General features: G+C 39.9%; 3 protein-coding genes and 1 long non-coding RNA gene across 4 annotated transcripts in view; 3 read left to right on the forward strand and 1 right to left on the reverse strand.

Moving 5' to 3' along the window:
• LOC134824674 (Bardet-Biedl syndrome 7 protein homolog) overlaps positions 1-23,329 on the forward strand; it is a 638,888-nt gene extending 615,559 nt beyond the window's left edge. Inside the window, exon 2 of the mRNA XM_063836641.1 lies at positions 20,685-23,329. Within this exon, the coding sequence (XP_063692711.1) occupies positions 20,699-22,837 (2,139 nt within the window). The 5' untranslated portion in view covers positions 20,685-20,698 and the 3' untranslated portion in view covers positions 22,838-23,329. The remainder of the gene's footprint in view (positions 1-20,684) is intronic.
• On the reverse strand, positions 556-2,825 carry LOC134825317 (uncharacterized). The gene is made up of 2 exons (XR_010161534.1): positions 2,673-2,825; positions 556-840 (listed from the first exon to the last, which is right to left on the reverse strand). It is a non-coding gene; the product is annotated as an uncharacterized LOC134825317 (long non-coding RNA).
• Positions 10,389-11,985, forward strand: LOC134824804 (serine-aspartate repeat-containing protein I-like). Its single transcript, XM_063836779.1, has 4 exons — positions 10,389-10,424; positions 10,663-11,174; positions 11,348-11,468; positions 11,650-11,985. The coding sequence occupies exons 1-4, from the start codon at positions 10,389-10,391 to the stop codon at positions 11,983-11,985; spliced, it is 1,005 nt and encodes a 334-aa protein (XP_063692849.1).
• On the forward strand, positions 17,368-20,131 carry LOC134825219 (UDP-glucuronosyltransferase 3A1-like). The gene has a single exon (XM_063837374.1). The coding sequence runs from the start codon at positions 17,502-17,504 to the stop codon at positions 19,176-19,178; it is 1,677 nt and encodes a 558-aa protein (XP_063693444.1). The 5' UTR covers positions 17,368-17,501; the 3' UTR covers positions 19,179-20,131.
• Positions 23,330-23,377: the final 48 nt, after the last annotated feature.

The raw sequence follows: 23,377 nt of genomic DNA on the forward strand, positions 1-23,377 counted from the left end.
GGGGGGGGGGGGGGTCAAATTAAACGTTGTTCAGGACGTGATTACGTAATATGTCAACGATCCTGTAAGAACATTACATTAGCCGTTACATAACATACATTGAGTTTTACGGGGCTAAATTTGAACTTTAACAAGTTCTCTGTTTGTTGGCATAACAAATACACCATTTGCAGCTTTAAATGTGACAGTGATCAGTGACGGGGAAGATGTAAAATAACATTTAGTGATTTAGTCCGCCGCATTTCCCTAACACCCAGTTTGGAATTTGGATCTTATGTCATGGTCAGTGTAATAAATTCCAACGAATCTTTAGACTAATATCCACCAGGTTCTGAAAATAGCACTTTCAGCTGCTTTAAAACATAAGCTATTTCTAATTTTCGATCTGACTGTAACTTCGTCGATTAGGCGAGGTTTTACAAGATAAAAAACTTTCATATGCCCCGTTTTAAACATCAAACTGTATTTTAATGTAATTAACAATGTAATAAAAACCATTTGTTTAATCAGAACTAAAAATGTCATAGCTGAAATCGATGGATCAGTCTGATAAAAGTTGAAACTGGTATAACGTGCTTCAAACCCCGGGTTGACACTTGGCCGTAAATCTGTGTTTGACATCTAGAGTTCTAAAGCTTACACACAAGAATTTTAGCAAACGCAATGTATTAAGAGAATACAACGTCAGAGAATTAAATTACAAAGAATACAAAAGTAATGTCCACAATCATTGATATAAACAAGATGGATGTTGACGTCTTATTCGCTGAAGGTACTTTTGTAGAGTATAGCTGTGAAGTAAGCTTAATTCCTTTATCCTTCCCTAGACCGTCCTCCAATCTGAAGTTATACAATTGTTATGCAATCTGAATTCTGAAGTTGTAGCAATTCGACTTCTAAACACCTTTCCTTTCTGTCAATATTTCAACAGCAGGATAATTCTGTGATATAATAGTATGAAACACTCAGAATTGTAACCACAAGTCTATATTTATGAAAAGAATCTAGACTTGTGGTTAAAATTCTGAGTCTCTTTCTGTCCTCTGAAGCATGTCGGTACCACGTGACCTCACCTATTATGTTTTAAAGACCCGAGGGCCACACTAAAGGGCTTTGAAACCGGTTTATTGAATACAATATAATATAAAAATAAATAAAACTGCAATCGTAACATTCATGTCGATACTAACTGAAATAATATAATCTGTAGTTAAAATAATAATACTGTCACTTAATTAAGATATATGATATAGGTAATAAAATAAATATCTCTTTTATTTCCACACTAATTCTCACACCAAGCTTTAATTCACACACCAAAACTTTAAATTTTATCAGATTACAAATGTCCTAATATATACGTCTCTTATCTTTAGTTAAAAAGTCAGGGGTGCAGCCGTTGTACTTCAATTAAAATAATTGATCACGCCGGATCACGATGTTATTTTATCAAAATCAGCTAGCCGTTTAGAATTGATTGCTGAGCTCTGTGCAGGCTGTGTGTGGTACTGTGTAGTGGGTGTGTGTGTGTGTGTGTCTGAAGTGAGCGGTAACAGTCCTTGTGAGTGGTTGTTATTATGATGCGCTGAGATCAAGTTGATGATATATTATGTGATTGTGCGTGTTGTGCTGATAAGGCTTTGATTGAGCGATGTTACAGTTTTTGAAAATAAACACATTGCACGAGCACATAAAAGTGTTTTATAAACATTACAGTAATGTGTATCTTTTTTCGCTCTTGTGAGTGGGTCCATCATATTTCATTTTTGGGGACGAAGTGAGAGTCTCCTACAATCAAATATTAGCATATCGCATTGCACTAGATGATATCAGAGTTGAAGTATTAAATCAGATTTCGGAGCGTACAGACTACAGGGTGTTCAAAAATATTGCAAGGATGTACTTTTGAATAACTCTTTATCCACTAGGATTGCCGACTAGGATCAGCTACTACAAAAGTAAACTGCAGTTTAGACAAATGACTTGTCTAAACTTGATTTTGTGAAAAGTTATTGGTAGTTCTAAGGTTTAATGGCTAATTTTGAGTTATGTTTTTCTCGAAGAAATATGGGCAATTTATTCCATGGTCCTATATGGCTGATGGCACACCAAACCATAACTTTTTCCTTGGAATTTACTTTGGAAAGACCTGCATAAACAGTGAGCTAGTGAATTGACGATGATTAAAATTGTGAAACAGTACCAAGGATTAGTTAGGTAAATCAACCAAATTTGCCTCGGTTGCTAGGGCACTGATTGTGGTTGCTATGGGGCCATGGCAACGTGTTATCGAGTTATAAGACCTTGATTTTAGAATTTAATCCCACCAAACCTGCATAATATCAAAGATCCCCTGTACTTTAAAGTAATGCTTACGACGTTTGTGAAATCATTCTTAATTGTGAATAATGGAAAAATCAAATAAATGGAATGGAAAATGGTTTCAAAAAGTCGAAAAATGTGACTAAAATTGTTGTAGACTAAAAATTTTCAAAATTATGGTGACCAAATTTATTGTCAACCAAATTTATTGGCCCTAAGGTAATACGAGCACAAGGCTCAGTCTGTTCAATAATAAAAAATACTGACAATAAATCATTGCTTCTAAGTTGGTTGTAATTGTGGAGGAAAGCTTGAAGGTACACAATTAAGAATAACTAATATTAACTAACCAGGTTACAAGTAAGACAGTCAGTTTGTTGCAGAGGTACATCAGTCACAGTCATAGTGTGAACTAAAGCATCTGGCTCTGGTGTCCATCACACTTGTCCACCGACCACTGTAGATTGTAGCACCGCTTCAAATCATCTCCTAAACAGTTTAAAGCTAAAGTAGTTTAAACGAAGAGTAGCGCAATATATTTTTATCAAGAATAGACCACATTAAAATCAATAAAATCTTGGGCTGCAACTTCAAATTGCCACCTCAATCAAAATGAGCACTTGATTCCTACGTGGATAAGAACAATATCCTTTGAGGAGCTATAAAATAATGACATTATACATCTTTCAATATCATACATTTAAAACACTGCGTGGGGAAGTTAAACATAACTTTCGAGATACAAATCGAAAAGTTCAAACATCCAGACAAGATATATTACTATTAAGTATCTGTGCTCCCAAAAATCTTAACAACCCTCTAACACCAGGTTAGTAGCCAGCTGTTACGGTAATAGCCCAGTCCTCTAACAACCCTCTAATAGCCATAACACCACCAGTAGTTATCAGGTATAATCCACGATTCTGCCTTCACTGATTATCAGCCAGTGTCCACAATTATTTAATAAAGGATAACACTACACAGTGTAACTGTATATATATATGATATGATATTTATGATAAATACAATGTATTTAAACATAAAATCGAGGGTTTAGCTGACACCTACATTTCCCTGGTATCATAAGCCACAATTATTTTTTTACATCACACCAGTTATCCCCAATCGATGAAGATCATTTTCCAGATGTCTTGAAAAACTACAGACCAGTGTCAAACCTTGGGAAAACTAATTAAAAGAGAAGGCTACAGGAGCAATGAGCATGTAATGATGACCTCAATTGTCCTGGACAATATGCTTACAAAAGAGATCATATTTCACTTGTTATTAAGATAGTGTTCATGATATCTTCATAGCAGCTGATGAAAATATGAACATATTTCTGTTCTTCAGATTAAGTCAAAACCTTCGTCAACCGACCGAGAAATTATTTCTTGAGGACAAAGAACTGGATGTTTAAATAGGTACCGCGACAATTGACCCCCTGACAATTGACTTCCCGACAATTGACCCCCTAGGTAGTTAAACTGGGGTCAATTGTCTCGAAATCTAGGGTTTAGTACGACAATTGACCCCCGACAATTGACCCCCTATGTAATTACACTGGGGTCAATTGTCACGAAATTTAGGGCTTAGTACGACAATTGACCGCCCGACAATTGACCCCCCAACAATTGACCGCCCGAAAATTGACCCCCCGACAAGTGACCCCCTGACAATTGACCCCCCATGTAATTACACAGGGATCAATTGATTGGGTCAGGGTCAGGGTCAGGGTCAGGGTCAGGGTCAGGGTCAGGGTCAGGGTCAGGGTCAGGGTCAGGGTCAGGGTCAGGGTCAGGGTCAGGGTCAGGGTCAGGGTCAGGGTCAGGGTCAGGGTCAGGGTCAGGGTCAGGGTCAGGGTCAGGCCTCAGGCCTCAGGGTCAGGCCTCAGGGTCAGGGTCAGGGTCAGGGTCAGGCCTCAGGGTCAGGCCTCAGGGTCAGGCCTCAGGGTCAGGCCTCAGGGTCAGGGTCAGGGTCAGGGTCAGGGTCAGGGTCAGGCCTCAGGGTCAGGGTCAGGGTCAGGGTCAGGGTCAGGTTCAGGTTCAGGGTCAGGGTCAGGGTCAGGGTCAGGGTCAGGGTCAGGGTCAGGGTCAGGCCTCAGGGTCAGGGTCAGGGTCAGGCCTCAGGGTCAGGCCTCAGGGTCAGGCCTCAGGGTCAGGCCTCAGGGTCAGGCCTCAGGGTCAGGCCTCAGGGTCAGGGTCAGGGTCAGGGTCAGGGTCAGGTTCAGGGTCAGGGTCAGGGTCAGGGTCAGGGTCAGGGTCAGGGTCAGGGTCAGGGTCAGGGTCAGGGTCAGGGTCAGGGTCAGGGTCAGGGTCAGGGTCAGGGTCAGGCCTCAGGGTCAGGGTCAGGGTCAGGGTCAGGGTCAGGGTCAGGGTCAGGGTCAGGGTCAGGGTCAGGGTCAGGGTCAGGGTCAGGGTCAGGGTCAGGGTCAGGGTCAGGGTCAGGGTCAGGGTCAGGGTCAGGCCTCAGGCCTCAGGGTCAGGCCTCAGGGTCAGGCCTCAGGGTCAGGCCTCAGGGTCAGGCCTCAGGGTCAGGCCTCAGGGTCAGGCCTCAGGGTCAGGGTCAGGGTCAGGGTCAGGGTCAGGTTCAGGGTCAGGGTCAGGGTCAGGGTCAGGGTCAGGGTCAGGGTCAGGGTCAGGGTCAGGGTCAGGGTCAGGGTCAGGGTCAGGCCTCAGGGTCAGGGTCAGGGTCAGGGTCAGGGTCAGGGTCAGGGTCAGGGTCAGGCCTCAGGGTCAGGGTCAGGGTCAGGGTCAGGGTCAGGGTCAGGGTCAGGGTCAGGGTCAGGGTCAGGGTCAGGGTCAGGGTCAGGGTCAGGGTCAGGGTCAGGGTCAGGGTCAGGGTCAGGGTCAGGGTCAGGGTCAGGGTCAGGGTCAGGGTCAGGGTCAGGGTCAGGCCTCAGGCCTCAGGGTCAGGCCTCAGGGTCAGGCCTCAGGGTCAGGCCTCAGGGTCAGGCCTCAGGGTCAGGCCTCAGGGTCAGGCCTCAGGGTCAGGCCTCAAGGTCAGGCCTCAGGGTCAGGGTCAGGGTCAGGGTCAGGGTCAGGGTCAGGGTCAGGGTCAGGGTCAGGGTCAGGGTCAGGGTCAGGGTCAGGGTCAGGGTCAGGGTCAGGGTCAGGGTCAGGGTCAGGGTCAGGGTCAGGGTCAGGGTCAGGGTCAGGGTCAGGCCTCAGGGTCAGGGTCAGGGTCAGGGTCAGGGTCAGGGTCAGGGTCAGGGTCAGGGTCAGGGTCAGGGTCAGGGTCAGGGTCAGGGTCAGTAAAGGGTCAGGGTCAGTAAAGGGTCAGGGTCAGTAAAGGGTCAGGGTCAGTAAAGGGTCAGGGTCAGTAAAGGGTTAGGGTTAGGGTTAGGGTTAGGGTTAGGGTTAGGGTTAGGGTTAGGGTCAGGGTCAGGGTCAGGGTCAGGCCTCAGGCCTCAGGGTCAGGCCTCAGGGTCAGGCCTCAGGGTCAGGCCTCAGGGTCAGGCCTCAGGGTCAGGCCTCAAGGTCAGGCCTCAGGGTCAGGGTCAGGGTCAGGGTCAGGGTCAGGGTCAGGGTCAGGGTCAGGGTCAGGGTCAGGGTCAGGGTCAGGGTCAGGGTCAGGGTCAGGGTCAGGGTCAGGGTCAGGGTCAGGCCTCAGGGTCAGGGTCAGGGTCAGGGTCAGGGTCAGGGTCAGGGTCAGGGTCAGGGTCAGGGTCAGGGTCAGGGTCAGGGTCAGGGTCAGGGTCAGGGTCAGGGTCAGGGTCAGGGTCAGGGTCAGGGTCAGGGTCAGGGTCAGGGTCAGGGTCAGGGTCAGGGTCAGTAAAGGGTCAGGGTCAGGGTCAGGGTCAGTAAAGGGTCAGGGTCAGTAAAGGGTCAGGGTCAGTAAAGGGTCAGGGTCAGTAAAGGGTCAGGGTCAGTAAAGGGTTAGGGTTAGGGTTAGGGTTAGGGTTAGGGTTAGGGTTAGGGTTAGGGTTAAGGTTAGGGTTAGGGTTAAGGTTAGGGTTAGGGTTAGGGTTAGGGTTAGGGTTAGGGTTAGGGTTAGGGTTAGGGTTAGGGTTAGGGTTAGGGTTAGGGTTAGGGTTAGGATAAGGGTTAGGGTTAGGGTTAATTGTATTAAATTATATTGTCGGGGGGCTAATTGTCGGGGGTCAATTGTCGGGGGGATAATTGTTGGGGGGTCAATTGTCGGGGGAAAATTGTCGGGGGGTCAATTGTCGGGGGGTCAATTGTTGCCCACCCGTTTAAATACTATCTGCAGCTAATGTACATGATTCTAAAACTAATATAAATAATTCTAAAACTCAAATTAAAGTCTTTCGGTCTAATATAGTATTGCTCAATGAGATGGTGTGGAAATCGCTCATAAAACATTAGTAATGTTTGTGCCTACTATTAAAAGCCAGGGAGTGTTTTAGATGAGATTTGTAGTGAAATCAACAAGAAAATGTACGAGGAAATTCAATCTTGCAATTTGATGAACAAGAGATCAGTAACGAAAGAGAAACCATGCGAATGCTTGGAAACTGTTTGTTGTATATTGGACCAGTTCAGTATCACCTGGCTAAGGAAGGCGATACCTCTTGCAGAAGAAATTGACAAGTTGAAAAGTGAGAAGATTTCAGATCAGAGTATTATCATCGATCTTCAGAATAAGGCTATTGAAAGAAGCAACAAACAGCTCAAATCAATGCAGAATACCGTGCAAACGGAGATGAAAAGCTACTCTTCAGTCGTTAGAAAAAGCATCAATCCTGCTTTCGCCCCGAAGAAGATCCACGCTGCAGTTAAAAAAGTAGAAAACCAGATTGAGTGAAGCAAGAACGTAATCATTTATGGTCTATCAGAATCAGAGAACGAGCAACTGCTGAGTAATGATTTGATTTGATTTGATTTGAAACTTTTACAAATAGTACATTATACAATACAGCAAAGAGAATTAAAAATATACGACATTATTATCATGAGGCATTTGTAGGGTAAAAGTTGTAGTCCATATTGTATAAATACTAAAAGCATGGTTAAGTGGTACAAGTTCTGGGGGTATACGTATTACAAGTAATAGTTCTACTCCCAGACTCACTAACACCACCTCCATCTAAACACACAAAATGTATCTAAAACACGCAAATTTAGAATTATCAAAATAAATACATAATGCATCCATGACCTGACTCATAATGCGCCAAAAATTGCGCGCGTATCATCACACAGCGATTAAAAGCAAGATTACAGTCGGATATAAAGTTCGCGTAATCCAGTTAAGTATATTAACTGAGGACTGCACCAGGGTCAAATCATGGTGACAGAACGTAAATGTTATTTAATCATTAATATTATTTAATAGATTTCTTTTTATATTATAGTTGTTAATAGTTGTTAATAGTTGTTTATAGTTGTTAATGTTGAGGAGGTTCTGAATGAAATTAGTGAGAAGCCTTTAGTCAGGGACTGCTGCTGTATTGGAGCTCCGAAAGAAAATGTATCCAGACCAGTAAAGTTCACATTGAGCAGTTCTGACCATGCAACACCAGAGATCAGAAACACCAGTACACTACGCTCAAAGGAGGGGAACAGCTCAGTTTACATCTGCCCTGATAGGACTGCCACGGAATGAAAAGCTTATAAAAAGCTTGTAGAAGAACTGAGACTGAAACGAACTACAGAGCCTGACAAGTTTCATAGTATTAGGAACAATAAGATAGTCAGCTTGTAGAGAGTATAACTAGAGGCGAGACTGGCTAAAATTATTATTCCTACTTATCTAAATTTAAACATTATTATTGATTTTGATCTTGAAGGGACCATAATTTTTGAGGCCATTACTTGCCAATGATGTCAATGTTTATTTCAGGATTACCACTTTTGGAACTCAATAAATGTATCCTTGTATCCTTGTATCCTTGTATCCTATCAGGTCCAGTTACTACAAAATGCCGTAGCCAAAGCTGTTGATAGGCAATATAAACATTACCATCTTGAGGATGAACTGATCAATCTTTACTGGTTGGATAATGGATATAGAGAAGAGGATTGAATTCAAAATCTCACTACAAAATCTCACAAATCCATACTAGGATTGGCTCCAACTTATCTGCAAGATATGTTCGGATTTATGTTTGGTGTAGGTAGCCTCTCTGTAGTAGCTTCTAAGATGTACAATCAATTTGCTAATTCTTTGAAATCATTAAAGCTCTTCTAAAAACTTTGTCGAAAAACTATTCAAGTCATATTTGGTGAAAGACCTTCAATTTAAAAAATATAACCTCATCGAATATTTTGAAATGGCCACAACCCATTTAAATATTTTAGTTTCTCTTATTCCGTCACATCTTACTATACATTTCTAACAAAGTAATCGTATAGTATCAATTAAACCAATTCAGTATCAACAAACCACGATAAACTATGTAGAAGATAAGAGGTATGTCACAAATAGAGCCGACTCTAGAGGAAAAAGCATATGATAAAAACGATAGGAAATAGTATGAATGGGTACTCCACATCAAAGAGAATACATGAAAACATAGTTAGTAATCAAATTACACATCAAAAAGATAACCAAATAGGGTGAAAAGGAGTTTCGAAATGCGACAATAATACTGAAAAACAACCTAGGTATTATTGTGAAAATATGACATTATTTGCTTTAGCGCTCGATTTTCATACCACGGTGTAAATATTCGAAAATATGCGCGGCGCACCTAAAATTTTGGTTCCATTAAACATGAATTTTTTGGTCAAAATTATATTAAATATACTTTAATTAATTGTTATTACAAGATATAAGTTTAAAAATTTTCAAAATATAGCATATAAGTACCAAAAATAAATTGCGCGCAAAAAAGTCAAAATTTTTACCACTTTTTTGGATTTTTACCTCAGAACAAATAGAGGGATTTGTTTTATTTTTACACAATCTTGTGCGGCTGTCTTTTAGCTATCTTCATGCAAGTTTTGCCGACATACCAACAAAATTAACTTGCTCAAAATATCAAAAAACATGGTTTTTTGGCCTATTTTTGGCCCAAAAATCGGTTTTTTGCAATTTTACCCCAGAACAATCAGTCCAATCATTTTAAAACCACTTTCAATCGATTCTACGGTCAAAAATACGTCTAGTAAGGTGTATCTGGGGTCCCTAGCGTATCGAGCAGACAATGCCCGTAAGAGCCTCTACTATTACTACATTGTTAGTTATTAGAATTGTAGGCTTAACGGAGAAATAAAAGAGTAACGTGGTAACTCTTACTTCGTATTGTAGATCTAGATTGTAGTTTATGCTAGTTAAGTATTTAGCTAATTAGTGATTCACTCCCGGCGCGAGAACAAAGCGCCAGGAAAATAAGACAATTTTTCGCGCGAACTTGTAAATTTACTTACGCCGCGCAGAGGTGTTCCTTCATGGTGTATCCATAATATCTCTGATATTTGGATACGAAACATGTATCAAGTATTGAGGTATGTGCTGTACTTGGCGGGCTATGTTTCAATATATAATATAATCAGAGATTAGTATATACATTCTACTCTGAGTCATTGAGTAAATATTCCTGTTATGTTGGAACACACAGGGGAATACCAAAATATTAAACTATTAAAACATAACCCTGAGCAAAATTAATTGTAGTTGTAGTTGTACACCTAATATGATCAATAAAACTAACTTATAGTTTATTTTTACGGACATAAGTTAATAGTTGCAGATGCTACAAGTTAAACCCTAGCGTTTATTTTAATTTCCGCTCAAAATTATGCCGGCCGTTATTATGTCCGGTGGCGGTACGGGTAAAATAACGTCCGATGAGCTATGTTTTAAAAATAACCTTTAGAACTAAAAGCAAGTGTAAAGTGTGAAGTGACCGTTGATAAGTTCAACATGGTACGCTTCTTACAATTATTACTCTTAACTTTACTGTTAGTAATATAGTATGTAACAAACATACAGTTAAAAGTTACACAGTATTAGTATTACTCCGATGTACGCGGAGTTTGGGAGAAACAAACATACAGTTAAAAGTTACACAGTATTAGTATTACTCCGATGTACGCGGAGTTTGGGATGAACAAACATACAGTTAAAAGTTACACAGTATTAGTATTACTATTAATCCGATGTACGCGGAGTTTGTGAGAAAGGAAAAAGCCACGGTAAATCGGGGTTTTGATTGTTTACATTATGTATGTTTTCAGTTATGCACTAACGCTATAACGCTAACGCTGACGTTGACGCTAACGATAGCGTTTAGCTTTAGCGTCAGTGTCAGCATAAGCGTCAGCGTAAGCGTTAGCGTTAACGTTTAGCGTTAATGTCAGCGTTAGCGTTAGCGTTAGCGTTTAGCGTTAATGTCAGCGTTAGCGTTAGCGTTAGCGTAAGCGTCAGCGTTAGCGCGAGCTAACGTTAACGCTAAACGCTAACGTTAACGCTAACGCTAACGCTGGCGCTAACGATAACGTTGACGCTAACGTTGATGCTGACGCTAACGTTAACGCTAACGTTAACGCTAACGTTAACGCTGACGCTAACGCTAACGCTAATGCTGACGCTAACGCTGGCGCTAACGATAACGTTGACGCTAACGTTGATGCTGACGCTAACGTTAACGCTAACGTTAACGCTGACGCTAAAGCTAACGCTAATGCTGACGCTAACGTTGACGCTAACGTTGATGCTGACGCTAACGTTAACGCCAACCCTAACGCTGACGCTAACACTGACGCTAACGGTGACACTAACGCTGACACTAACGCTGACGCTAACGCTGACGCTAACGGTCACGCTAACGCTGAAGTTAACGCTGACGCTAACGCTGACGCTAACGCTGACGCTAATGCTGACGCTAACGTTGACGCTAACGCTGAAGCGTTATCGTCAGCATTAGCGTCAGCGTTAGCGTCAGCGTTAGTGTCAGCGTTAGCGTCAGCGTTAGTGTCAGCGTTAGCGTCAGCGTTAGGGTTGGCGTTAACGTTAGCGTCAGCATCAACGTTAGCGTCACCGTTAGCGTCAGCATTAGCGTTAGCGTCAGCGTTAACGTTAGCGTCAGCATCAACGTTAGCGTCAACGTTATCGTTAGCGCCAGCGTTAGCGTCAGCATTAGCGTTAGCGTTAGCGTTAGCGTTAGCGTTAGCGTTAGCGTCAGCGTTAACGTTAGCGTCAGCATCAACGTTAGCGTCAACGTTATCGTTAGCGCCAGCGTTAGCGTTAACGTTAGCGTTTAGCGTTAACGTTAGCTCGCGCTAACGCTGACGCTTACGCTAACGCTAACGCTGACATTAACGCTAAACGTTAACGCTAACGCTAAACGTTAACGCTGACGCTGACGCTAACGCTAACGATAACGCTTACGTTGACACTGACGCTGACGCTAACGTTAAGGCTGACACTAACATTAACGTTGACGCTAACGTTGATGCTGACGCTAACGCTAATGCTAACGCTAACGTTAACGTTAACGTTAACGCTAACGCTAACGTTAACACTAACGCTAACGCTGACGCTAACGCTGACGCTAACGTTGACACTAACGTTGACGCTAACATTGGCGCTGACGTTGACGCTAGCATTGGCGCTGACGCTAACGTTAACACTGACGCTGACGATAACGTTGAAGCTAACGTTGATGCTGACGCTAACGTTAACGCTAACGCTTACGCTGACGCTTATGCTGACGCTAACACTGACGCTGACGCTAAAGCTAAACGCTATCGTTAGCGTTATCGTTAGCGTCAACGTCAGCGTTAGCGTTATAGCGTTAGTGCATAACTGAAAACATACATAATGTAAACAATCAAAACCCCGATTTACCGTGGCTTTTTCCTTTCTCACAAACTCCGCGTACATCGGATTAATAGTAATACTAATACTGTGTAACTTTTAACTGTATGTTTGTTCATCCCAAACTCTGCGTACATCGGAGTAATACTAATACTGTGTAACTTTTAACTGTATGTTTGTTACATACTATATTACTAACAGTAAAGTTAAGAGTAATAATTGTAAGAAGCGTACCATGTTGAACTTATCAACGGTCACTTCACACTTTACACTTGCTTTTAGTTCTAAAGGTTATTTTTAAAACATAGCTCATCGGACGTTATTTTACCCGTACCGCCACCGGACATAATGTGAACGGCCGGCATAATTTTGAGCGGAAATTAAAATAAACGCTAGGGTTTAACTTGTAGCATCTGCAACTATTAACTTATGTCCGTAAAAATAAACTATAAGTTAGTTTTATTGATCATATTAGGTGTACAACTACAACTACAATTAATTTTGCTCAGGGTTATGTTTTAATAGTTTAATATTTTGGTATTCCCCTGTGTGTTCCAACATAACAGGAATATTTACTCAATGACTCAGAGTAGAATGTATATACTAATCTCTGATATTATATATTGAAACATAGCCCGCCAAGTACAGCACATACCTCAATACACATTACGGTGAACGTAACCTGCAATGCGATCCTGAGGGCTATAATTATGAGAAGGTGTTGTCACGTGATCTCCCTCACATGACTACTATCGAGTCACCATTTAGTATGAATCAGCAATTAAACTACTGTGCTTACATATTATGCAGAATGATGGATGAGCACATATAATTGCCTGCTTCATAGTTTGTTCACCCAATCTATTCACCCAATGTTATTGTTACTATCAAAGCTGTGTTAGGACCATTTTCAAAAATATTTCGCCATCTATACTGTCACAATGTAAGTTTTACAATGGTACAACCTCCATAAAAATCTAAAATAATCGGATAAAACCAACCACACTACAGTGGTTAACCGTCTTTACTGAAAAATACTTATCCATGGTTGGCATAGAATATTGAATTTTTATTGAATAATGGTCATATTGAATAAAATATTCAATATTGGTTGCATAGATTGCATATTCGCATTTGTTGGACAAATATTTTTGTTAAATTTTTCAAACAGTATACAAAAAATGTCACAATGACCCTATAATATAAAAACAACCCTTCAAAAACTCAATATTTTAAAAATCACCTTGGCCTTGCGGGTCCAATTTCAAATCTAAACTTTCTACATTGACAAAGTTCTTTCTCGCCCCTCTGTCTCCCTCAAATATTGACTTTCAACTTTATTTTTATGTTTTAGTCCTACTACATTGTACATACATTTTTGACGGCTGACGATGGTAAGTCGCTACGTTTAATTCGGGACTTTTATAGTCTTAAGTCTTGGAGCTCAAAATGTCTCGTGCTGTGGGCCGTATAAACGGCGCACACCACCGCCCCGCCTTACAGCTTACATTACTTCATGGTTGCAGGGCGGAGCCGGTGCCGTTTGTCTCGGCCTCGAGTGGCGAGTGCTTGCCCATCGAATACACGATTGAAACACTAATTATTTATTGGCATTGTACAGTCTCCAAAACGAAGTACGAAGTTACATTAGCTTTGAGCTTTGTTTTGGCGACTGCTTCATGCAGTAGGTATTTGTTGTTTAGCAGTGTTGAATATTGGAGCAATTATATAATGTATATCTCCATCATAATATAGGCTAGTGTAAACATATATAATCAATAATACAAACAAATAGTATTAGTAACTCGCTAGATTATAGATGTTATTTAAACACATATGCTTACGTCAATTATTACTAAAATTAATATTCTTTTAGCTTTAATATAATTACATGTCACATAATTGATTAGTTGAATGAAACGTGTGCTACAAATGTCTACGCCTCACGCAGAACTGCGTACCGCCTAGTACTTCATGCTTGAGCGGTACTGCTGTTCACAGAGGCGCGCACTCAATTTAATCACAAATAACGAGCGCGCGGTTTTTGGAATCTCTCCATTATTATATTAATTAGATCGCAGTGCTCGCGGCCTGTACTGCGTGAACGACAGAAATATTTTTTAAATTATTTTGCTTCTGAAATTTTGGCTCTAGTAATTAAGAAATGCGACATGTAATTGTAAGATAACAATTAAATAAATCCTGTGCGCGGCGCCTACAGCTGACCTACGAATTTCTGAACAATTGAAAATTGTGGCTGTGTGCGCGGCGTACTGTATATGTGTTTGAAATTGAAATTTGAATTTATTTATGAATATAACATTATGAATTGATTGTTTTGTGGTAAATAAAAATTTTTTCTTTCTTAAAAAAATTTTTTTCTTTCCTTTACATAAGACTGAGGACTCTGTTTGTTTTGTCGTAATATTGCAGTGTTCGAATATGGAATAAATGTTTTGCTGGAGATCAAGCCCGACTAGATATATCAGCAAGATCAGTTTGGAATGCGTTGGAAAGAGCATTTTTTGATGTAAGAGTGTTTCACGCTCCTGCTCCAACCAACGCCGCTAAACCAATTCCTATGATGTATTTGGCCCACGAGACTGAGAAGAAAAGAGCATATAATGCAAGGGTCCTAGAAGTGGAAAAAGCTACCTTTACACCTTTAGTTTTCTCCACAACAGGAGGCATGGGAGTCAAAGCGCAACGCTTGATTAAAAAGCTTGCACAAAAGATGGAATCTCCAACGGGTCAGCGTTATTCAGACTCAGTTACTCGTTGTCTTTAATACCTCAAAGCTTGCGCTTTGAGGTATTAAAGACAACGGTTATTTCGATAAGGGGGGACAGAGGGCCCAAGTTGCGATATAAACCAGACAATATTGAAGATTTAGATTTAAATATTGAGCCCTTTGGCTAGAGAATACTTTCTTGAATATTTTCGATAGTTTTTAATATTGGTAATGTTAATGAATTGTAATTGATTGATATGTAATATTTAGGCCCGTGGCCAGTTTTCACACACGCTCTTGTCTTTTATTCTCATCTGTATTAAATAGATGTCCAGAGTTTAGTCAGTGCCAACGTTGCTTAAATTGCCATTAATCATTATTTATGCCTTTCAGTTTTGCTGAATACGATGGGAAAAATCTTTGTTCAGTGCCTTGTTTTAGGATTATTCAGTATCTGAAATTTATCGTTCCTTGTAATCTATTCTGGATTAGAAGCTAAATTTTGTAATGAAATGTATGTCAAAGAAGAATGTACTTATCGTCATTCTTCCTTCTTATATAAAGCATTTTAAACTAATTAAATCAACGAAATGATCCCAGGGGGGACTCTTAACCCACTGCTTCGGCGGGTAGTTGATACACCTCTCACAAACAAGAGCCACTTTGGTCTACTTCATAGATTTATCACATCATTGCTTTGGGGCGACTGCAGCTAACGAACATCACTGCTAACGAACATCACTGCTGACGTGTATTTTTCTTCCAATGTAAGCACACGCTCAAGAATCCCATAGCTTAATGCATAGTGGTTTAAAGCTTTTGATAACAACTAGAACTATTGTAACCTGGTTACTAATTTGGCATGACTACACCAATAACATGACAATTTTGTATAGCCTTTTATTTTGATATTGATCAACCAGACACCCCACTGGATGTGAAGGCAGACGATTTTTGGACACTATAAAGTATAAGTATAACTGCAAAATGTTGCTTCAAAGTTGTGTTATATCCACATGTCTCGTTTATCTGCATTTTTGCTGTTTTTCAATTCCATTTTTGGAGTGAGACAAATGGAGCTGCGCTTGTATTGACGTCATGTATAATTTCATGTTACGTGATAACTCGGCACTTTGTTTTAATATATAATTGTGTTAAGCATCAACAAGCAGGCGTTCAATAATTTAGCGCAAAAATGTGGGTGCATCTCAAACCCACTTTACATCAAATTATACTTAATAGAGCCCCTCTACAACGTTTTAGATGCGGAGGTTACACAGGGATATCAATTAAAATAATTGCTTGATAAGTATGAAAATTCTTTTCTTGGGAATGATTTGTGTGGGGTGCATCTCAGCACCCACACTAACCTGCATAGAATTTCAAAGCAGATCTAGTCCCAAAGTCTCATCCATGAGCTTCAGAACAGCTTTGTTATCACCTGATGACAATGCACAGAGAAAGTGGCTTGTTGTTAATTAATAAATAGAAATGTTTGACATAGTAATAATTGCTATCATCTATGCCTTGCAAATTTTGACTCTCAGTCAGATCAGATGGTTTCTTGTCCCACTTTACTGATATCTTAAAAACGTTCTCCGTCATATAATATAGTTCTGAAATGTGAATAGCCATTTGGAGCAAGAATAATGTGACTTTAAATAAAAAATACTGTAAAAATTGTAATATTATTTACATCTTTACTTATTTCAATCGGATTTCAGCTCTGCTCAGATGGGATTCCAGCTCTTTCGATGTTACATAATAGCTTAATAAGGTTATTGCTACTGTTAATCAAGTAACAGTTGAATGGGAAATTGATGTTCCTGTGAGTCAAATTAGGTTTGTAATGAGATTTATGTGAAATTTTACGTCAATAACTATAGTATTGTAATAAGTCTACGATTTTTTCAGTGCAATTCTTTCAGGTAGTTCGTTTGTTCATGGTAAAGTGGCCATAAAAAGGCATGTATAAAATAAGGTGTGATGATTATTTCGATTATTGATTATTCGATTATATAAATAACAAGAGAACTCATAAAAATATTGGACTCAGCTTGCAAATCTCATTTCAAACGAAGTTAGGTTCCAATCCTCTCTTTCTATGAAATGCCTCTCTCTTCAAACCCTCAGTGCCATCATCTCACGCCCCTGGTCTCAGTTACTCTGACCTATCAATTTCTGAAAGTTCCTAATCTCTGACCTTTTCCTTCTATGGATATAATCTCATAATCAGTTGTTTTTTGTTCAAATTTGGAACTTTCCAGACAATTTTGAGAAAATTCTTTCGAAATTGACTTAATAATTGTTCCTGATAAATGGGAGGATTAGGATTAACACAGAGTGATATCTATCTTCTGCTTTCGGTCCTATGGAAACATATTGTTCCTAGTTGAAGTTATTGTCGATCAAAGGTTGTGTGTAATTGTACTGTGCGAGCATTTTTCAATAACATGTTGTTGTGATGATTTATGTTTTCAAATCGTTAACCATGTAGTTCGTATGAAAATAACTAAGATCAAGTTCCAAATTAGGAACTTAGGTTGACGTGCTACTGACAATGATTCATAACATGTTTAGCAGATGCTTTATCAAGATATAATTCAGTTATTTTGAAGATTTACATCCATCATCTTGTCTGATCGTTCAATTGGGAAGACTTACCTTGAAGTTCCGAATTACATGATGAGCATTTCTTTGCTTCATTAACCAACTTCTTAGGATGTTACTTCTGGTCATCCTTCTTATCCTTCCCATCTCCCACACTTCCAACATCTTCGCTGGATCCCTCCTTGGTGGAAGTCATCTTACTGCTCTTTACGACCTTGCCCTTATCTTAGCAGATTCTGGACACAACATAACCTTCGTAAACATTGTATCAAGAGGACTGGACAAGTGTGTCCCATATCCTAATATTCATGTTGCCAATATTGTGGTGTGGGACAGTCAAGATGAAGATATGATGTGGAAGGATTGTATAGCAGATGTTATGAAAGGTGACAGTGGCTATGCATTGGAAGCGTTTGGACCAAGCTGCATTGAGGTTTGGAGAGAGGTTTGGAAGAGATCTGCTGGAGTTTTCTCAGGGGAGGAAGTTTTGGATATGTTTAGCAGAAATCAGTTTGATGTTATTCTAGGGGAGAAGGTTGAAAATACTGGTTTGGCATTGCTTGGTACCGTTACAAATGTCCCTGTTGTAAATTACGAGCCTAGTTTCATGATAGAGCTGGCACTGCTTCATAACAACCTGCCAATGTTGGTTTTCAGTCAACCCTCTTTACTATTGAATCACGGATTCCATCGATCTCCTTCATTTACAGAGAAGCTATCAGTGTTAAAAGATGCTTTTATATTCTTGCCTTTTATCCAGTCAGGGGCTGAAGCTATGCAGCCCTTCTTGGAAAAGTTTGGATTCTCCAGTTTACGAGATGTTAAAAGTTCAGTAAAATTGTATCTTACTAACGACCATCCTGCGTTCACTTTCCCGTTTCTTCGCCCCCCAAATGATATCCCTATCGGGTGTGCAAACCTTTTGGAAAGTAAACATGCTCCTATAGAATTCTCCCCTCAAATTGTTCAGTTTTTAGAGGAGTCAGTCGGAAAGGATGTTATTTACGTCTCTTTTGGATCGTATGCAAAGATGAGTGATGTTCCCTGGTTTTCTGAACTCATAAACATCCTTATTGAACTCGATCTAAGAGTAATAGTTAAAGTAGATAAATATTGTGATAAAATATTCCCTGAATCTGTTTTACCGCTTGATTGGGCACCCCAAAAAGATCTCCTAAGATCAGGAAAAGTAAAAGTTTTCGTCAGCCACTGCGGTAACAACGGTAGGTTGGAGACTATTTTCTACAATGTGCCTGCGTTGTGTATTCCCCAGTTTGCTGACCAATTCATCAACGCAGAGCTAGTCAAGCTCAAAGGATTTGGAGAGAGCTTGATGAAGGAGGATATCCCGTATCGAGCTAGAGAAGTAGTTACCTCAATGATCACTGATCATGGAACATATCATGGGAATATGAAGAAAGCTTCTGATATAGTTGAGAATGAGCCGGGTAATGTGAGGGAGAACCTCGTGTTTTACGTGGAGCAAGTGGCTGAGTTTGGCAATGTGGACTATTTGGTGAATGCAGTTACAGAACAACAGAATATGGCAGAAATATACTATTTGGATATAATCATACCTGTCTGTGTGATTGGTACTGCCTTGGTAGGGTTATTATGTTATGCCTTGGTTAAACTGTATAATATGATGTTATATTCCAATGGAATGTCAATATTGAGTTTAAAGTTTTGCCTTGTTACACCTTTGCTCCTTCTCGTATTTAACACTCAGAGTGTACGTAATGTCATAAAAATGTTCAGCTTCGGACTTCAGCTACTTTTTGAAAAGTAAAATTGACGGTCACGTGTTTTTTAAATGTTGATTGGGACCGATAAAATGATAAAATGAGAATAATCATAATGTAAGTTTTTTATTTGGATTTTAACCGCTTTATTTCTACAACACTCAGGGCATTCGATTTTGTAGCATATATTTTACGTTTTCTATTTCAAGAGTTATTAAGCCCAGCTGTTATCTCTATTCAGGACACGCACACTTCCGCCTCGCATTTAACACACTACTTCTACTCCTTAATCAAACCATATTTGGCTCCCACGTTTCGCACTTCTCATTGGTCAGTACCATTCCCGCCATTTCGCGTCACACTAGATACATACCTACACACTTCACATCATCTACCTTGTTCACCGTTGTAGCATTCCACGCTTTTGTAATCATGTGTAGTATATTTAGTCTTGTAGTAGTTCTAGGAGTGTACGTTATTGCTATAAAAGTTTGTCGTCGTATGAACTAATTTTTTTTATGACTTTTTGTATCGCATTTTTGGATAAAGGTTATTGAATATAATATACAATTATGTTGTTTTGTTGATATGTTGTGTACGTCTGTGGAGTAGTAGCAAGAAGGTATCGTATACATTTTAATTTGTTCTCTTGATTATTTATTAATGATTCAAATTCTGTATTTTATGTAGTGTCGGGCCGACCCTACATAAAATACAGAATTTGAATCATCGGCACCAATGTAATTAATATGGTTTTACCACCGTGTTTTGGTTCAGCCGAAATAAATTTTACTATGATGTTTACATAATGTTTCTCACTCCAGCTGCAGTCTGGTAGTGTTGAGTCTCAGGAATATTTTCTAGCTCTCACTTTCCATGTTTTTGCCTCACAGGAGATATTGTGGTCTTTTCTAAATATAACTGTAATACATTGATGTAAAGTTTATTTGAATTTTGAAATATTAAAAAAAGAATTGAAAATAATTATACACTAATTTTGATTCAGATTTATGTTTTTTACGTTTTCAATTTTTGATAGAAATATTTTTATATCATGAATACGATGTCACATTGACATGTTGAATAATTCCTTTCCTGATAAGAGCCTTTTCCTTGTCGCATCAAACGGGATCAATAGAAATTTACCAAAGAAAACATTTCAACTATGCAACTCATGAATAATATTCCAATCCGGATTTTATCTATTCAGGACATTAGCTGTTTGATATTTCGATAACGATTAATTCAAATTGCGATATCAGTATTTTACATTTTACAATTCTCACTCATTTCCGGCTCTCACAGCTCACTATATAATCTGACATGTCACTCTCTCGCACATTCTCTTACTTCTCATTATTTTCAGACTTTTAATTTTACCCGGCCTCAGCTCTAATTTGAAAGCTGTGGGATCATTTAGATCATAAAAGGTCCTTGATCAATCGTTCCTGTTAGTTCGTGGAAAATCTTCATGACATTTCTTTTAAATTTATATAACTACCGTATGATGTTAATGAATTATTAAACGTTTTTTAATCTACCTTTCTGTCCAGATAGGGACGTAATCATGGAGTTCCAGCTATCCCGTATTGATCTCATGACCGTCGGATCTACTTCCATGAAGTCCATGAAAGTCCTTCCAAATCCCCCAAATGCAAAAAAGATGGTTCAGCGTGTTGCGGTTGCCGACCACAGCGGAGTTTTAACCTGCTTTCAGATGAAGCGCAGTGAAACTGTCGTAGACTTCAAAACTCTGCCTGGTCCTAAAGTAGAAAGGTTGGAGCTGGGAGGAGCAAAGGGATCGTTACAAGAAAAGATATTCGTATCCTCCGGATCAGAAGTGCGGGGCTTCACAAAGCGCGGAAAGCAATTCCTGATGTTTGAAACCAACCTGAGTGACAGTATTAAGTCTATGTTCGTTTCAGGACCTGATCTACATATAACGGGCCAGTATATCTACAACATGTACACTAATTGCCAGGATACTCACTTCTACTTATCCTGTGATAAGATTAACGACATGATAGGTATTCCTGGTACTGGCAAGGATATTTTCCCAGTTTTAGGATGTCAGGACAGGGTACTGAGAGTGTTATCAGGAAGTGAGCTGCTCTACGAAGCAGAAGTTCCAGGTTCGCCCGAAACTCTAGCTTTATTTGATATTATGAGTGGCTTCGGACACAATAATCTCATATATGGCACAAAAGATGGGATCATAGGTCTCTGTACTGTCAATAAAGACAATCCCTGCCACAGATGGGAAATAGCAAACTCAAATAATCTAGGAGGGATCACTGCAATCGACACATATGATGTAAACAACGATGGGGTGTCTGAATTGGTGATTGCAAGAGATGATGGTACTGTCGAAGTCTACTCTATCTCGGAAGGCCAACCCAAATTGATAACCTCAAAGAATGTTTCAGAATCCATCACATCAATCGGAGCAGGACTGATCACATCTGCTGGACATGCAGATGTAGTGGTAGCAACATACCCTGGGCACGTGATCAGTTTGACATCCCAGGTAAAGTCTCACGTGGCACAGAACATTATATCACCCTCTGCCAAGACGAAGCTAGATGATCTGAAGAAAGATATTGAGGATCTCAAGCGACAAGTTCTGGCCGAGCGTGAAAAGTATCAAAAGTCTGCCGGTTCGGATTCTGCTATCAGTGCGGTTGTAAAGTTCCATGTTAATGATAAGTTCACTTTAAACCCGGTCGATGCTAATTATCTGCTATCAATAGAAATTCAGATGCCAATCGAGAACGTTCTGCTGCAATGTGACGTGCCCATAGATCTGCTAGACGTGGAAAGGAATTCAGCTGTAGTCAGCCACAGTGCATGTGATCCAGAGGATAAGAACTACCTCCTCGCAACATACAGATGCCAAGCTAACACTACCAGACTGGATGTAAAAGTGCGGTCTATAGAGGGACAATACGGTACACTACAAGTGTACATCACCCCCAGGATCCAACCAAAGACTTGTCAACTTAAGCAATACCAGATCAAACCTCTTTCTCTTCATCGCCGTACCCACATTATCGACAGTGACCGTCCCATGAACACCTTGAAGCTGAGCGGTAAGTTCAGTCTTGGTGAGGTGCATTCCTGGATTGGATATTGTATCCCTGAGGTACCTGACAAGTGTCCTTCTGGGGAGTCTATAACGATGTTCTTTCAGAGTACATTCCTGGACACTCAGTTAGAATGTAATTACAGACAAGGGGCTGTTGAGTTCAGATCTGATAACATCAGCACTATTTCCATTCTCAAGGACGTCATCACCAAGTTAGCTACCCAGAGGAAAATTGCTGTGAACATTACATACGAGCTGAATGAAGAGTCAATCCCCCATTCACTTAGACTAATACATCCTAAGTTAGACGAGCAGCTTCTCCTTGCTAAGAAAGTTCAACTGATTGATGCTTTGAAGGAACTTTCCATGCACGAACCAAACTTGGACTTTCTCTCCCCGGAGTACAAGGACATTATACTGAACGCAGATAAGCTTCAAGCAGCCTTCAAACTCCAGCCCTGTCATCTGGAGAGGTTGTATGGCATGATTACAGATCTTTACATTGACAAGTTCAAGTTTAAGGGACTAAATGTGAAGAGTAAAGTTCCGATGTTGCTGGAAGTTCTGGATAACTACGAGCTTGAAACGCTTGTTGATTTCTTTGAGATATCTGCTGTATGAGGATTGAGGGTTCAGTGTAAATTGTTGTCATTTAGTTATTTACTTTTGGTATCTATCGATACTAATAAAGTTATCGAGATCGATCGGCAATAGAATTTACATCTTTGAAGTTCATTCACGATAAATATGTACATGTTTACTGATGCAGATGGGCCACTGGGACTGATTAAATCTTGAAAATTTGAAAGGAATCATGGCAATACAGTTTTTAGCTATTTAAGATATTGTAAATTATGTTAAATGTACAAAAAATTGTACATAAAATTCAGAGTCAGACGTTTCAGATGAATAAAATTAACGGTTTTAATAAGGTTATTATTTCTTTATTTGATACTGCCGGGCAGTTGTAACTAACATGAACAGGTACATCACTTTTAAGGGATATGACGGGTCGTCAGATTCATATACATATTTTTCATTAATTGTGTTCAATGTTAGGATATAATCATAAAATATTTAATTTATTTGTAAATAATAGTTCAGCTTATATCTTATTATCGTTTCCTTCGCTTCATAAAAATCAAACTTTTTGTAATTTAA

The sequence above is a fragment of the Bolinopsis microptera genome, chromosome 13 (assembly GCF_026151205.1).
Source record: "Bolinopsis microptera isolate Bmic1 chromosome 13, MBARI_Bmic_1.0, whole genome shotgun sequence".
Classification (NCBI taxonomy): domain Eukaryota; kingdom Metazoa; phylum Ctenophora; class Tentaculata; order Lobata; family Bolinopsidae; genus Bolinopsis; species Bolinopsis microptera.